The following is a 19304-nucleotide window of genomic DNA, read 5'->3' as shown; positions in this document are numbered from 1 at the left end:
GAGTCACATTCCCAACCTCTCCATTCCCACGTTAACATTTAAAAAATGCTCTCACCCAGATCTTCACCAAAATATCATCAATTTGTCTGTGTCACATTCCCAACCTCTCCATTCCCACGTTAACATTTAAAAAATGCTCTCATCCAGATCTTCACCAAAATATCATCAATTTGTCTGTGTCACATTCCCAACCTCTCCATTCCCACGTTAACATTTTAAAAATGCTCTCATCCAGATCTTAACGAAAATATCATCAATTTGTCTGTGTCACATTCCCAACCTCTCCATTCCCACGTTAACATTTCAAAAATGCTCTCACCCAGATCTTCACCAAAATCTCATCAATTTGTCTGAGTCACATTCCCAACCTCTCCATTCCCACGTTAACATTTTAAAAATGCTCTCACCCAGATCTTCACCAAAATCTCATCAATTTGTCTGTGTCACATTCCCAAGCTCTCCATTCCCACGTTAACATTTTAAAAATGCTCTCACCCAGATCTTCACCAAAATCTCATCAATTTGTCCGTGTCACATTCCCAACCTCTCCATTCCCACGTTAACATTTAAAAAATGCTCTCACCCAGATCTTCACCAAAATCGCATCAATTTGTCTGTGTCACATTCCCAACCTCTCCATTCCCACGTTAACATTTTTAAAATGCTCTCATCCAGATCTTCACCAAAATATCATCAATTTGTCTGTGTCACATTCCCAACCTCTCCATTCCCACGTTAACATTTAAAAAATGCTCTCACCCAGATCTTCACCAAAATCGATTCAATTTGTCTGTGTCACATTCCCAACCTCTCCATTCCCACGTTAACATTTTAAAAATGCTCTCACATAGATCTTCACCAAAATCTCATCAATTTGTCCGTGTCACATTCCCAACCTCTCCATTCCCATGTTAACATTTTAAAAATGCTCTCACCCAGATCTTCACCAAAATCTCATCAATTTGTCTGTGTCACATTCCCAACCTCTCCATTCCCACGTTAACATTTAAAAAATGCTCTCACCCAGATCTTCACCAAAATCGATTCAATTTGTCTGTGTCACATTCCCAACCTCTCCATTCCCACGTTAACATTTTAAAAATGCTCTCACATAGATCTTCACCAAAATCTCATCAATTTGTCCGTGTCACATTCCCAACCTCTCCATTCCCACGTTAACATTTAAAAAATGCTCTCATCCAGATCTTCACCAAAATATCATCAATTTGTCTGTGTCACATTCCCAAGCTCTCCATTCCCACGTTAACATTTTAAAAATGCTCTCACATAGATCTTCACCAAAATCTCATCAATTTGTCCGTGTCACATTCCCAACCTCTCCATTCCTACGTTAACATTTTTAAAATGCTCTCACATAGATCTTCACCAAAAAATCATCAATTTGTCTGTGTCACATTCCCAACCTCTCCATTCCCACGTTAACATTTTAAAAATGCTCTCACATAGATCTTCACCAAAATCTCATCAATTTGTCCGTGTCACATTCCCAACCTCTCCATTCCCACGTTAACATTTTAAAATGCTCTCACCCAGATCTTCACCAAAAAATCATCAATTTGTCTGTGTCACATTCCCAACCTCTCCATTCCCACGTTAACATTTTAAAAATGCTCTCATCCAGATCTTAACCAAAATCTCATCAATTTGTCTGTGTCACATTCCCAACCTCTCCATTCCCACGTTAACATTTTTAAAATGCTCTCACCCAGATCTTCACCAAAAAATCATCAATTTGTCTGTGTCACATTCCCAACCTCTCCATTCCCACGTTAACATTTTAAAAATGCTCTCCTTTTAAAATAACATATTACACTTTCATTAACATATTACAGTTAACATTTTAAAATAACATATTACACTCCAAACCTCCACATATTACACTCCAAACCTACCCATTCAGCATATTCCACTCCAAACCTCCATATATTACACTCCAAACCTCCCCATTCAGCATATTCCACTCCAAACCTCCACATATTCCACTCCAAACCTCCCCATTCAGCATATTACACTCCAAACCTCCACATATTCCACTCCAAACCTCCCCATTCAGCATATTACACTCCAAATCTCCACATATTCCACTCCAAACCTCCACATATTCCACTCCAAACCTCCCCATTCAGCATATTACACTCCAAACCTCCACATATTCCACTCCAAACCTCCACATATTCCACTCCAAACCTCCCCATTCAGCATATTACACTCCAAACCTCCACATATTACACTCCAAACCTCCACATATTCCACTCCAAACCTCCACATATTCCACTCCAAACCTCCACATATTACACTCCAAACCTCCCCATTCAGCATATTGCACTCCAAACCTCCACATATTCCACTCCAAACCTCCCCATTCAGCATATTACACTCCAAACCTCCACATATTCCACTCCAAACCTCCCCATTCAGCATATTACACTCCAAACCTCCACACATTACACTCCAAACCTCCACATATTCCACTCCAAACCTCCCCATTCAGCATATTACACTCCAAACCTCCACATATTACACTCCAAACCTCCACATATTCCACTCCAAACCTCCCCATTCAGCATATTACACTCCAAACCTCCACATATTACACTCCAAACCTCCACATATTCCACTCCAAACCTCCACATATTCCACTCCAAACCTCCACATATTACACTCCAAACCTCCACATATTACACTCCAAACCTCCACATATTACACTCCAAACCTCCACATATTACACTCCAAACCTCCACATATTACACTCCAAACCTCCACATATTACACTCCAAACCTCCACATATTCCACTCCAAACCTCCACATATTACACTCCAAACCTCCACATATTACACTCCAATCCTCCACATATTCCACTCCAAACCTCCACATATTACACTCCAAACCTCCACATGCAGCATATTACACTCCAAACCTCCACATATTACACTCCAAACCTCCACATATTACACTCCAAACCTCCACATATTACACTCCAAAACCTCCATATATTACACTCCAAAATCCCCACATATTATACTCCAAAAACCCCACACATTACACTCAAAAACCCCACACATTACACTCCAAAAACCCCACATATTACACTCCAAAAACCCCACACATTACACTCAAAAACCCCACATATTACACTCCAAAAACCCCACACATTACACTATAAAACCCCACATATTACACTCCAAAAACCCCACATATTACACACCAAAAACCCCACATATTACACTCCAAAAACCCCACACATTACACTCAAAACCCCACACATTACACTCCAAAAACCTCACATATTACACTCCAAAAATCCCACACATTACACTCAAAAACCCCACACATTACACTCCAAAAACCTCACATATTACACTCCAAAAATCCCACACATTACACTAAAAAACCCCACACATTACACTCCAAAAAACACATATTACACTCCAAAAACCCCACACATTACACTCATAAACCACACATATTACACTCCAAACCTCCACATATTACACTCCAAAAACCCCACACATTGCACTAAAAAAAACCCACACATTACACTCCAAAAACCCCACACATTACACTCCAAAAACCCCACATATTACACTCCAAAAACCCCACACCTTACACTCAAAAACCCCACATATTACACTCCAAAACCCCCACATATTACACTCCAAAACCCCACACATTACACTCAAAAACCCCACACATTACACTCCAAAAACCCCACATATTACACTCCAAAAACCCCACACATTACACTCAAAAACCACACATATTACACTCCAAACCTCCACATATTGCACTCCAAAAACCCCACACATTACACTCCAAACCTCCATATATGACACTCCAAAATCCCCACATATTATACTCCAAAAACCCCACACATTACACTCAAAAACCACACATATTACACTCCAAACCTCCACATATTGCACTCCAAAAACCCCACACATTACACTCCAAACCTCCATATATGACACTCCAAAATCCCCACATATTATACTCCAAAACCCCACACATTACACTCAAAAACCACACACATTACACTCCAAAAACCCCACATATTACACTCCAAAAACCCCACACATTACACTCCAAAAACCCCACACATTACACTCAAAAACCCCACCTATTACACTCCAAAAAACCCACATATTACACTCCAAAAACCACACATATTACACTCCAAAAACCCCACACATTACACTAAAAAACCCCACACATTACACTCCAAAAACCACACATATTACACTCCAAAAACCCCACACATTACACTCAATAACCCCACACATTACACTCCAAACCTCCCCCTCTGGTTTATGGCTCAAACACACATTTGAAAGTGAATATTTCCTGACATCTGTTGAGGAAATGGTGGAAGTGCAGGTGTCATGATTGAGAATGAACATTAAAGTCAAACGCTGTGAACTTGTCTGACATCCTGTGATCACTCATGCCATTCATTCATTTTCTGGTTCTCTTTGTTCACTCAAATTACACCTGACAGCAGGATTCAGTCATTAAAGCTCTTTTAGCTTGGAATTATTTTACAAAAGGATTCCAGGCCTGTTCAAGGAAAATCCTCAGATAATCAAAACGGGATGAAGACCGATTTGGTACAAACAATGCTGGCATAAGGGACGTGCAGGTAATTTTAACCTGTCCTGCTACTGAACTTATCTTCCTGGACAAATAAGGAGGATTCTGAATTGGCATTTCAATTAACAACTTAATTACAGAAGGAATGTGAAGGTGTTGCACTGTCCACCCAAGAAATTGGAACAGTATTTGTTTGATTTACACCATTTACACCATTTACACCTTCCGTTGAACCTCGGAGTAATTGGGCTGCGCACTAGTCGGGTTGCTTCTTGCTTGCCTTTGGCACGCCTATGGAGGCTCACTTATGGAGGCACACCTATGGAGGCTCACCTATGGAGGCACACCTATGGAGGCACACCTATGGAGGCACACCTATGGAGGCACACCTATGGAGGCCCACTTATGGAGGCACACCTATGGAGGCACACCTATGGAGGCACACCTATGGAGGCTCACTTATGGAGGCACACCTATGGAGGCACACCTATGGAGGCACGCCTATGGAGGCTCACTTATGGAGGCACACCTATGGAGGCTCACCTATGGAGGCACACCTATGGAGGCACACCTATGGAGGCACACCTATGGAGGCACACCTATGGAGGCCCACTTATGGAGGCTCACCTATGGAGGCACACCTATGGAGGCACACCTATGGAGGCACACCTATGGAGGCTCACCTATGGAGGCACACCTATGGAGGCACACCTATGGAGGATCACTTATGGAGGCTCACCTATGGAGGCACACCTATGGAGGAACACCTATGGAGGCTCACCCATGGAGACTCACCTATGGAGGCTCACCCATGGAGGCACACCCATGGAGGCTCACCTATGGAGGCACACCCATGGAGGCTCACCTATGGAGGATCACCTATGGAGGATCACCCATGGAGGCTCACCTATGGAGGCACACCTCCTCTGGAGGAGTTCTTCATGAATGACCATGTTCGTCCTGTACATTTGAAAGAAGCACAACATTTAAATTGCATTCATCACCCAAGGGAGCACAAAGCTTCCTTTTGACAAACACACCTTGTTTGGTTGAATACTCCTGCGCAGGTTCTCCATCCATCGATCTCTCTCAGCACCTGTCCGGCATGAGAAGCACCTGCTTCCTGATGGCGTGATCACCTGAGGAAGGACAGAGCGATTATCTGTAGCTACCGTGAATAATCTGATCCATTGAGGTTGTAAATTTAATGTTGAACAAGACAACGTTTCATACAGGTGTGTTTACATTTGACAAAGAATTGCAGAAAAATAAAACACAAACTTCGTTATTTCTTGTTATTTTAATATCACATTGATCATTGCGATTGGTACCCTCAGGTAACCCGAACCTTTGGATATGCAGCACTCTGATTTACCGTCAAAACGGAGAGTGTTACTTACACTTACTCCACATGCTCCATCACCTGCACTCTATGTGTTTATGAGACATGCTCCATCACCTGAGCTCTGTGTGTTTACTCCACATGCTCCATCACCTGCACTCTGTATGTTTACTCCACATGCTCCATCACCTGCACTCTGTGTGTTTACGAGACATGCTCCATCACTTGAGCTCTGTGTGTTTACTCCACATGCTCCATCACCTGCACTCTGTATGTTTACTCCACATGCTCCATCACCTGCACTCTGTGTTTACTCCACATGCTCCATCACCTGAGCTCTGTATGTTTACTCCACATGCTCCATCACCTGCGCTATGTGTGTTTACTCCACATGCTCCATCACCTGCACTCTGTGTGTTTACTCCACATGCTCCATAACCTGCGCTCTGTGTGTTTACTCCACATGCTCGATCACCTGCACTCTGTGTGTTTACTCCACATGCTCCATCACCTGCGCTCTGTGTGTTTACTCCACATGCTCCATCACCTGAGCTCTGTATGTTTACTCCACATGCTCCATCACCTGCGCTATGTGTGTTTACTCCACATGCTCCATCACCTGCGCTCTGTGTGTTTACTCCACATGCTCCATCACCTGCGCTCTGTGTGTTTACTCCACATGCTCCATCACCTGCACTCTGTGTGTTTACTCCGCATGCTCCATCACCTGCGCTCTGTATGTTTACTCCACATGCTCCATCACTTGAGCTCTGTGTGTTTACTCCAGATGCTCCATCACCTGCACTCTGTATGTTTACTCCACATGCTCCATCACCTGCACTCTGTATGTTTACTCCACATGCTCCATCACCTGCACTCTGTGTGTTTACCCACATGCTCCATCACCTGCACTCTGTGTATTTACCCACATGCTCCATCACCTGCACTCTGGGTGTTTACTCCACAAGCTCCATCACTTGAGCTCTGTATGTTTACTCCACATGCTCCATCACCTGCACTCTGGATGTTTACCCACATGCTCCATCACCTGCGCTCTGTGTGTTTACCCACATGCTCCATCACCTGCGCTCTGTATGTTTACCCACATGCTCCATCACCTGCACTCTGTGTGTTTACCCACATGCTCCATCACCTGCGCTCTGTATGTTTACCCACATGCTCCATCACCTGCGCTCTGTGTGTTTACCCACATGCTCCATCACCTGCGCTCTGTATGTTTACCCACATGCTCCATCACCTGCACTCTGTGTGTTTACCCACATGCTCCATCACCTGCGCTCTGTATGTTTACCCACATGCTGCATCACCTGCACTCTGTGTGTTTACTCCACATGCTCCATCACCTGCGCTCTGTATGTTTACTCCACATGCTCCATCACCTGTGCTCTGTATGTTTACTCGACATGCTCCATCACCTGCGCTCTGTATGTTGACTCCACATGCTCCATCAACTGAGCTCTGTGTGTTTACTCTACATGCTCCATCACCTGCGCTCTGTGTGTTTATTCCACATGCTCCATCACCTGCGCTCTGTATGTTTACTCCACATGCTCCATCACCTGCGCTCTGTGTGTTTACTCCACATGCTCCATCACCTGCGCTCTGTGTGTTTACTCTACATGCTCCATCACCTGCGCTCTGTATGTTTACTCCACATGCTCCATCACCTGCGCTCTGTATGTTTACTCTACATGCTCCATCACCTGCGCTCTGTATGTTTACCCCACATGCTCCATCACCTGCGCTCTATATGTTTACTCCACATGCTCCATCACCTGCGCTCTGTATGTTTACTCCACATGCTCCATCACCTGCGCTCTGTATGTTTACTCCACATGCTCCATCACCTGCGCTCTGTATGTTTACTCCACATGCTCCATCACCTGCGCTCTGTATGTTTACTCCACATGCTCCATCACCTGCGCTCTGTATGTTTACTCCACATGCTCCATCACCGGCGCTCTGCATGTTTACTCCACATGCTCCATCACCTGCGCTCTGTATGTTTACTCCACATGCTCCATCACCTGCGCTCTGTGTGTTTACTCCACATGCTCCAACACCTGCGCTCTGTGTGTTCACTTTTATTGCTACTGTATTTAGGAATGTCTCCCGACTCATGATCTCCATTACAAAGGCACCTGGGACATTGAACAACGAAGAGGTAGAGATTACAGGAAGAGAGAAAGGTAAAACCACCTCGAAGCAGTTGTCCTGGCCGGACAATGAGCCATGTACGGGGCGGATGACGGCGTCCTCATTGGCGTTTATCTCCAAAGGTTCAATTCCAGGAGCGAGGAGCGAGTCGTGAGAGCGAGACGCCCTCAACCTGAACAAAATAACAACAAAGATACATGAATAAGGGGAAAGAAACCATCAACCTGGACAAAATAACAACAAAGATACATGAAGAAGGGGAAAGAAACCATCAACCTGGACAAAATAACAACAAAGATACATGAAGAAGGGGAAAGAAACCATCAACCTGGACAAAATAACAACAAAGATACATGAAGAAGGGGAAAGAAACCATCAACGTGGACAAAATAACAACAAAGATACATGAAGAAGTGGAAAGAATCCATCAACCTGGACAAAATAACAACAAAGATACATGAAGAAGGGGAAAGAAACCATCAACCTGGACAAAATAACAACAAAGATACATGAAGAAGGGGAAAGAAACCATCAACGTGGACAAAATAACAACAAAGATACATGAAGAAGTGGAAAGAAACCATCAACCTGGACAAAATAACAACAAAGATACATGAAGAAGTGGAAAGAAACCATCAACCTGGACAATATAACAACAAAGATACATGAAGAAGTGGAAAGAAACCATCAACCTGGACAAAATAACAACAAACATACATGAAGAAGGGGAAAGAAACCATCAACCTGGACAAAATAACAACAAAGATACATGAAGAAGTGGAAAGAAACCATCAACCTGGACAAAATAACAACAAAGATACATGAAGAAGTGGAAAGAAACCATCAACCTGGACAATATAACAACAAAGATACATGAAGAAGGGGAAAGAAACCATCAACCTGGACAATATAACAACAAACATACATGAAGAAGGGGAAAGAAACCATCAACCTGGACAAAATAACAACAAAGATACATGAAGAAGGGGAAAGAAACCATCAACCTGGACAAAATAACAACAAAGATACATGAAGAAGGGGAAAGAAACCATCAACCTGGACAAAATAACAACAAAGATACATGAAGAAGGGGGAAAGAAACCATCAACCTGGACAAAATAACAACAAAGATACATGAAGAAGGGGAAAGAAACCATCAACCTGGACAAAATAACAACAAAGATACATGAAGAAGGGGAAAGAAACCATCAACCTGGACAAAATAACAACAAAGATACATGAAGAAGTGGAAAGAATCCATCAACCTGGACAAAATAACAACAAACATACATGAAGAAGGGGAAAGAAACCATCAACCTGGACAAAATAACAACAAAGATACATGAAGAAGGGGAAAGAAACCATCAACCTGGACAAAATAACAACAAAGATACATGAAGAAGGGGAAAGAAACCATCAACCTGGACAAAATAACAACAAAGATACATGAAGAAGGGCAAAGAAACCATCAACGTGGACAAAATAACAACAAAGATACATGAAGAAGTGGAAAGAAACCATCAACCTGGACAAAATAACAACAAAGATACATGAAGAAGGGGAAAGAAACCATCAACCTGGACAAAATAACAACAAAGATACATGAAGAAGGGGAAAGAAACCATCAACGTGGACAAAATAACAACAAAGATACGTGAAGAAGTGGAAAGAAACCATCAACCTGGACAAAATAACAACAAAGATACATGAATAAGGGGAAAGAAACCATCAACCTGGACAAAATAACAACAAAGATACATGAAGAAGTGGAAAGAAACCATCAACCTGGACAAAATAACAACAAAGATATGTGAAGAAGTGGAAAGAAACCATCAACCTGCACAAAATAACAACAAAGATACGTGAAGAAGTGGAAAGAAACCATCAACCTGGACAAAATAACAACAAAGATACATGAAGAAGGGGAAAGAAACCATCAACCTGGACAAAATAACAACAAAGATACGTGAAGAAGTGGAAAGAAACCATCAACCTGGACAAAATAACAACAAAGATACATGAATAAGGGGAAAGAAACCATCAACCTGGACAAAATAACAACAAAGATACGTGAAGAAGTGGAAAGAAACCATCAACCTGGACAAAATAACAACAAAGATACGTGAAGAAGTGGAAAGAAACCATCAACCTGGACAAAATAACAACAAAGATACGTGAAGAAGTGGAAAGAAACCATCAACCTGGACAATATAACAACAAAGATACATGAAGAAGGGGAAAGAAACCATCAACCTGGACAATATAACAACAAACATACATGAAGAAGGGGAAAGAAACCATCAACCTGGACAAAATAACAACAAAGATACATGAAGAAGGGGAAAGAAACCATCAACCTGGACAAAATAACAACAAAGATACATGAAGAAGGGGAAAGAAACCATCAACCTGGACAAAATAACAACAAAGATACATGAAGAAGGGGAAAGAAACCATCAACCTGGACAAAATAACAACAAAGATACATGAAGAAGGGGAAAGAAACCATCAACCTGGACAAAATAACAACAAAGATACATGAAGAAGGGGAAAGAAACCATCAACCTGGACAAAATAACAACAAAGATACATGAAGAAGTGGAAAGAATCCATCAACCTGGACAAAATAACAACAAACATACATGAAGAAGGGGAAAGAAACCATCAACCTGGACAAAATAACAACAAAGATACATGAAGAAGGGGAAAGAAACCATCAAGCTGGACAAAATAACAACAAAGATACATGAAGAAGGGGAAAGAAACCATCAACCTGGACAAAATAACAACAAAGATACATGAAGAAGGGGAAAGAAACCATCAACATGGACAAAATAACAACAAAGATACATGAAGAAGTGGAAAGAATCCATCAACCTGGACAAAATAACAACAAAGATACATGAAGAAGGGGAAAGAAACCATCAACCTGGACAAAATAACAACAAAGATACATGAAGAAGGGGAAAGAAACCATCAACATGGACAAAATAACAACAAAGATACATGAAGAAGGGGAAATAAACCATCAACATGGACAAAATAACAACAAAGATACATGAAGAAGGGGAAAGAAACCATCAACCTGAACAAAATGACAACAAAGATACATGAAGAAGGGGAAATAAACCATCAACATGGACAAAATCACAACAAAGATACATGAAGAAGGGGAAAGAAACCATCAACCTGGACAAAATCACAACAAAGATACATGAAGAAGGGGAAAGAAAGAATCAACCTGGACAAAATAACAACAAAGATACATGAAGAAGGGGAAAGAAACCATCAACCTGGACAAAATAACAACAAAGATACATGAAGAAGGGGAAAGAAACCATCAACCTGGACAAAATAACAACAAAGATACATGAAGAAGGGGAAAGAAACCATCAACCTGGACAAAATAACAACAAAGATACATGAATAAGGGGAAAGAAACCATCAACCTGGACAAAATAACAACAAAGATACGTGAAGAAGTGGAAAGAAACCATCAACCTGGACAAAATAACAACAAAGATACGTGAAGAAGTGGAAAGAAACCATCAACCTGGACAAAATAACAACAAAGATACGTGAAGAAGTGGAAAGAAACCATCAACCTGGATAATATAACAACAAAGATACATGAAGAAGGGGAAAGAAACCATCAACCTGGACAATATAACAACAAACATACATGAAGAAGGGGAAAGAAACCATCAACCTGGACAAAATAACAACAAAGATACATGAAGAAGGGGAAAGAAACCATCAACCTGGACAAAATAACAACAAAGATACATGAAGAAGGGGAAAGAAACCATCAACCTGGACAAAATAACAACAAAGATACATGAAGAAGGGGAAAGAAACCATCAACCTGGACAAAATAACAACAAAGATACGTGAAGAAGTGGAAAGAAACCATCAACCTGGACAAAATAACAACAAAGATACGTGAAGAAGTGGAAAGAAACCATCAACCTGGACAAAATAACAACAAAGATACGTGAAGAAGTGGAAAGAAACCATCAACCTGGATAATATAACAACAAAGATACATGAAGAAGGGGAAAGAAACCATCAACCTGGACAATATAACAACAAACATACATGAAGAAGGGGAAAGAAACCATCAACCTGGACAAAATAACAACAAAGATACATGAAGAAGGGGAAAGAAACCATCAACCTGGACAAAATAACAACAAAGATACATGAAGAAGGGGAAAGAAACCATCAACCTGGACAAATTAACAACAAAGATACATGAAGAAGGGGAAAGAAACCATCAACCTGGACAAAATAACAACAAAGATACATGAAGAAGGGGAAAGAAACCATCAACCTGGACAAAATAACAACAAAGATACATGAAGAAGGGGAAAGAAACCATCAACATGGACAATATAACAGCAAAGATACATGAAGAAGGGGAAAGAAACCATCAACATGGACAAAATAACAACAAAGATACATGAAGAAGGGGAAAGAAACCATCAACCTGGACAAAATAACAACAAAGATACATGAAGAAGGGGAAAGAAACCATCAACCTGGACAAAATAACAACAAAGATACATGAAGAAGGGGAAAGAAACCATCAACCTGGACAAAATAACAACAAAGATACGTGAAGAAGTGGAAAGAAACCATCAACCTGGACAAAATAACAACAAAGATACGTGAAGAAGTGGAAAGAAACCATCAACCTGGACAAAATAACAACAAAGATACGTGAAGAAGTGGAAAGAAACCATCAACCTGGATAATATAACAACAAAGATACATGAAGAAGGGGAAAGAAACCATCAACCTGGACAATATAACAACAAACATACATGAAGAAGGGGAAAGAAACCATCAACCTGGACAAAATAACAACAAAGATACATGAAGAAGGGGAAAGAAACCATCAACCTGGACAAAATAACAACAAAGATACATGAAGAAGGGGAAAGAAACCATCAACCTGGACAAAATAACAACAAAGATACATGAAGAAGGGGAAAGAAACCATCAACCTGGACAAAATAACAACAAAGATACATGAAGAAGGGGAAAGAAACCATCAACCTGGACAAAATAACAACAAAGATACATGAAGAAGGGGAAAGAAACCATCAACCTGGACAAAATAACAACAAAGATACATGAAGAAGTGGAAAGAATCCATCAACCTGGACAAAATAACAACAAACATACATGAAGAAGGGGAAAGAAACCATCAACCTGGACAAAATAACAACAAAGATACAGGAAGAAGGGGAAAGAAACCATCAACCTGGACAAAATAACAACAAAGATACATGAAGAAGGGGAAAGAAACCATCAACCTGGACAAAATAACAACAAAGATACATGAAGAAGGGGAAAGAAACCATCAACGTGGACAAAATAACAACAAAGATACATGAAGAAGTGGAAAGAATCCATCAACCTGGACAAAATAACAACAAAGATACATGAAGAAGGGGAAATAAACCATCAACATGGACAAAATAACAACAAAGATACATGAAGAAGGGGAAAGAAACCATCAACGTGGACAAAATAACAACAAAGATACGTGAAGAAGTGGAAAGAAACCATCAACCTGGACAAAATAACAACAAAGATACATGAATAAGGGGAAAGAAAGAATCAACCTGGACAAAATAACAACAAAGATACATGAAGAAGGGGAAAGAAACCATCAACCTGGACAAAATAACAACAAAGATACATGAAGAAGGGGAAATAAACCATCAACATGGACAAAATAACAACAAAGATACATGAAGAAGGGGAAAGAAACCATCAACCTGGACAAAATAACAACAAAGATACATGAAGAAGTGGAAAGAAACCATCAACCTGAACAAAATGACAACAAAGATACATGAAGAAGGGGAAAGAAACCATCAACATGGACAATATAACAACAAAGATACATGAAGAAGGGGAAATAAACCATCAACATGGACAAAATAACAACAAAGATACATGAAGAAGGGGAAATAAACCATCAACATGGACAAAATAACAACAAAGATACATGAAGAAGGGGAAAGAAACCATCAACCTGGACAAAATAACAACAAAGATACATGAAGAAGGGGAAAGAAACCATCAACCTGGACAAAATAACAACAAAGATACATGAAGAAGGGGAAAGAAACCATCAACGTGGACAAAATAACAACAAAGATACATGAAGAAGTGGAAAGAATCCATCAACCTGGACAAAATAACAACAAAGATACATGAAGAAGGGGAAAGAAACCATCAACCTGGACAAAATAACAACAAAGATACATGAAGAAGGGGAAAGAAACCATCAACGTGGACAAAATAACAACAAAGATACGTGAAGAAGTGGAAAGAAACCATCAACCTGGACAAAATAACAACAAAGATACATGAATAAGGGGAAAGAAACCATCAACCTGGACAAAATAACAACAAAGATACGTGAAGAAGTGGAAAGAAACCATCAACCTGGACAAAATAACAACAAAGATACGTGAAGAAGTGGAAAGAAACCATCAACCTGCACAAAATAACAACAAAGATACGTGAAGAAGTGGAAAGAAACCATCAACCTGGACAAAATAACAACAAAGATACATGAAGAAGGGGAAAGAAACCATCAACCTGGACAAAATAACAACAAAGATACGTGAAGAAGTGGAAAGAAACCATCAACCTGGACAAAATAACAACAAAGATACGTGAAGAAGTGGAAAGAAACCATCAACCTGCACAAAATAACAACAAAGATACGTGAAGAAGTGGAAAGAAACCATCAACCTGGACAAAATAACAACAAAGATACATGAAGAAGGGGAAAGAAACCATCAACCTGGACAAAATAACAACAAAGATACATGAAGAAGGGGAAAGAAACCATCAACCTGGACAAAATAACAACAAAGATACATGAAGAAGGGGAAAGAAACCATCAACCTGGACAAAATAACAACAAAGATACATGAAGAAGGGGAAAAAAACCATCAACATGGACAAAATCACAACAAAGATACATGAAGAAGGGGAAAGAAACCATCAACCTGGACAAAATCACAACAAAGATACATGAAGAAGGGGAAAGAAAGAATCAACCTGGACAAAATAACAACAAAGATACATGAAGAAGGGGAAAGAAACCATCAACCTGGACAAAATAACAACAAAGATACATGAAGAAGGGGAAATAAACCATCAACATGGACAAAATAACAACAAAGATACATGAAGAAGGGGAAAGAAACCATCAACCTGGACAAAATAACAACAAAGATACATGAAGAAGTGGAAAGAAACCATCAACCTGAACAAAATGACAACAAAGATACATGAAGAAGGGGAAATAAACCATCAACATGGACAATATAACAACAAAGATACATGAAGAAGGGGAAATAAACCATCAACATGGACAAAATAACAACAAAGATACATGAAGAAGGGGAAAGAAACCATCAACCTGAACAAAATGACAACAAAGATACATGAAGAAGGGGAAATAAACCATCAACATGGACAAAATAACAACAAAGATACATGAAGAAGGGGAAAGAAACCATCAACCTGGACAAAATAACAACAAAGATACATGAAGAAGGGGAAAGAAACCATCAACCTGGACAAAATAACAACAAAGATACATGAAGAAGGGGAAAGAAACCATCAACGTGGACAAAATAACAACAAAGATACATGAAGAAGTGGAAAGAATCCATCAACCTGGACAAAATAACAACAAAGATACATGAAGAAGGGGAAAGAAACCATCAACCTGGACAAAATAACAACAAAGATACATGAAGAAGGGGAAAGAAACCATCAACGTGGACAAAATAACAACAAAGATACGTGAAGAAGTGGAAAGAAACCATCAACCTGGACAAAATAACAACAAAGATACATGAATAAGGGGAAAGAAACCATCAACCTGGACAAAATAACAACAAAGATACGTGAAGAAGGGGAAAGAAACCATCAACCTGGACAAAATAACAACAAAGATACGTGAAGAAGTGGAAAGAAACCATCAACCTGCACAAAATAACAACAAAGATACGTGAAGAAGTGGAAAGAAACCATCAACCTGGACAAAATAACAACAAAGATACATGAAGAAGGGGAAAGAAACCATCAACCTGGACAAAATAACAACAAAGATACATGAAGAAGTGGAAAGAATCCATCAACTTGGACAAAATAACAACAAACATACATGAAGAAGGGGAAAGAAACCATCAACCTGGACAAAATAACAACAAAGATACATGAAGAAGGGGAAAGAAACCATCAACCTGGACAAAATAACAACAAAGATACATGAAGAAGGGGAAAGAAACCATCAACGTGGACAAAATAACAACAAAGATACATGAAGAAGGGGAAATAAACCATCAACATGGACAAAATAACAACAAAGATACATGAAGAAGGGGAAAGAAACCATCAACGTGGACAAAATAACAACAAAGATACGTGAAGAAGTGGAAAGAAACCATCAACCTGGACAAAATAACAACAAAGATACATGAATAAGGGGAAAGAAAGAATCAACCTGGACAAAATAACAACAAAGATACATGAAGAAGGGGAAAGAAACCATCAACCTGGACAAAATAACAACAAAGATACATGAAGAAGGGGAAATAAACCATCAACATGGACAAAATAACACCAAAGATACATGAAGAAGGGGAAAGAAACCATCAACCTGGACAAAATAACAACAAAGATACATGAAGAAGTAGAAAGAAACCATCAACCTGAACAAAATGACAACAAAGATACATGAAGAAGGGGAAAGAAACCATCAACATGGACAATATAACAACAAAGATACATGAAGAAGGGGAAATAAACCATCAACATGGACAAAATAACAACAAAGATACATGAAGAAGGGGAAATAAACCATCAACATGGACAAAATAACAACAAAGATACATGAAGAAGGGGAAAGAAACCATCAACCTGGACAAAATAACAACAAAGATACATGAAGAAGGGGAAAGAATCCATCAACCTGGACAAAATAACAACAAAGATACATGAAGAAGGGGAAAGAAACCATCAACATGGACAAAATAACAACAAAGATACATGAAGAAGTGGAAAGAATCCATCAACCTGGACAAAATAACAACAAAGATACATGAAGAAGGGGAAAGAAACCATCAACCTGGACAAAATAACAACAAAGATACATGAAGAAGGGGAAAGAAACCATCAACGTGGACAAAATAACAACAAAGATACATGAAGAAGTGGAAAGAAACCATCAACCTGGACAAAATAACAACAAAGATACATGAATAAGGGGAAAGAAACCATCAACCTGGACAAAATAACAACAAAGATACGTGAAGAAGTGGAAAGAAACCATCAACCTGGACAAAATAACAACAAAGATACGTGAAGAAGTGGAAAGAAACCATCAACCTGCACAAAATAACAACAAAGATACGTGAAGAAGTGGAAAGAAACCATCAACCGGGACAAAATAACAACAAAGATACATGAATAAGGGGAAAGAAACCATCAACCTGGACAAAATAACAACAAAGATACGTGAAGAAGTGGAAAGAAACCATCAACCTGGACAAAATAACAACAAAGATACGTGAAGAAGTGGAAAGAAACCATCAACCTGGACAAAATAACAACAAAGATACGTGAAGAAGTGGAAAGAAACCATCAACCTGGACAAAATAACAACAAAGATACATGAATAAGGGGAAAGAAAGAATCAACCTGGACAAAATAACAACAAAGATACATGAAGAAGGGGAAAGAAACCATCAACCTGGACAAAATAACAACAAAGATACATGAAGAAGGGGAAATAAACCATCAACATGGACAAAATAACAACAAAGATACATGAAGAAGGGGAAAGAAACCATCAACCTGGACAAAATAACAACAAAGATACATGAAGAAGTGGAAAGAAACCATCAACCTGAACAAAATGACAACAAAGATACATGAAGAAGGGGAAAGAAACCATCAACATGGACAATATAACAACAAAGATACATGAAGAAGGGGAAATAAACCATCAACATGGACAAAATAACAACAAAGATACATGAAGAAGGGGAAAGAAACCATCAACCTGGACAAAATAACAACAAAGATACATGAAGAAGGGGAAAGAAACCATCAACCTGGACAAAATAACAACAAAGATACATGAAGAAGGGGAAAGAAACCATCAACGTGGACAAAATAACAACAAAGATACATGAAGAAGTGGAAAGAATCCATCAACCTGGACAAAATAACAACAAAGATACATGAAGAAGGGGAAAGAAACAATCAACCTGGACAAAATAACAACAAAGATACATGAAGAAGGGGAAAGAAACCATCAACGTGGACAAAATAACAACAAAGATACGTGAAGAAGTGGAAAGAAACCATCAACCTGGACAAAATAACAACAAAGATACATGAATAAGGGGAAAGAAACCATCAACCTGGACAAAATAACAACAAAGATACGTGAAGAAGTGGAAAGAAACCATCAACCTGGACAAAATAACAACAAAGATACGTGAAGAAGTGGAAAGAAACCATCAACCTGCACAAAATAACAACAAAGATACGTGAAGAAGTGGAAAGAAACCATCAACCTGGACAAAATAACAACAAAGATACATGAAGAAGGGGAAAGAAACCATCAACCTGGACAAAATAACAACAAAGATACGTGAAGAAGTGGAAAGAAACCATCAACCTGGACAAAATAACAACAAAGATACGTGAAGAAGTGGAAAGAAACCATCAACCTGCACAAAATAACAACAAAGATACGTGAAGAAGTGGAAAGAAACCATCAACCTGGACAAAATAACAACAAAGATATATGAAGAAGGGGAAAGAAACCATCAACCTGGACAAAATAACAACAAAGATACATGAAGAAGGGGAAAGAAACCATCAACCTGGACAAAATAACAACAAAGATACATGAAGAAGGGGAAAGAAACCATCAACCTGGACAAAATAACAACAAAGATACATGAAGAAGGGGAAATAAACCATCAACATGGACAAAATCACAACAAAGATACATGAAGAAGGGGAAAGAAACCATCAACCTGGACAAAATCACAACAAAGATACATGAAGAAGGGGAAAGAAAGAATCAACCTGGACAAAATAACAACAAAGATACATGAA

The 19304-nt window shown here is 39.4% G+C and overlaps 1 protein-coding gene across 1 annotated transcript in view; it reads right to left on the bottom strand.

The window, feature by feature from the left end:
- Window positions 1–19304, bottom strand: part of LOC137439986 (uncharacterized) — a 285564-nt gene that overhangs the window by 112787 nt on the left and 153473 nt on the right. The window contains exons 8-9 of the mRNA XM_078768016.1: window positions 8172–8301; window positions 5650–5748 (exon numbers count right to left, since the gene is read on the bottom strand). Coding sequence (XP_078624142.1) covers window positions 5650–5748; window positions 8172–8301 — 229 coding nt within the window. The remainder of the gene's footprint in view (window positions 1–5649; window positions 5749–8171; window positions 8302–19304) is intronic.

This window comes from Myxine glutinosa, chromosome 14 (assembly GCF_964187855.1).
Source record: "Myxine glutinosa chromosome 14, kmMyxGlut1.1, whole genome shotgun sequence".
NCBI classification, from domain to species: Eukaryota; Metazoa; Chordata; class Myxini; order Myxiniformes; family Myxinidae; genus Myxine; species Myxine glutinosa.
This window is presented reverse-complemented; position numbering and strand designations above follow the sequence as displayed.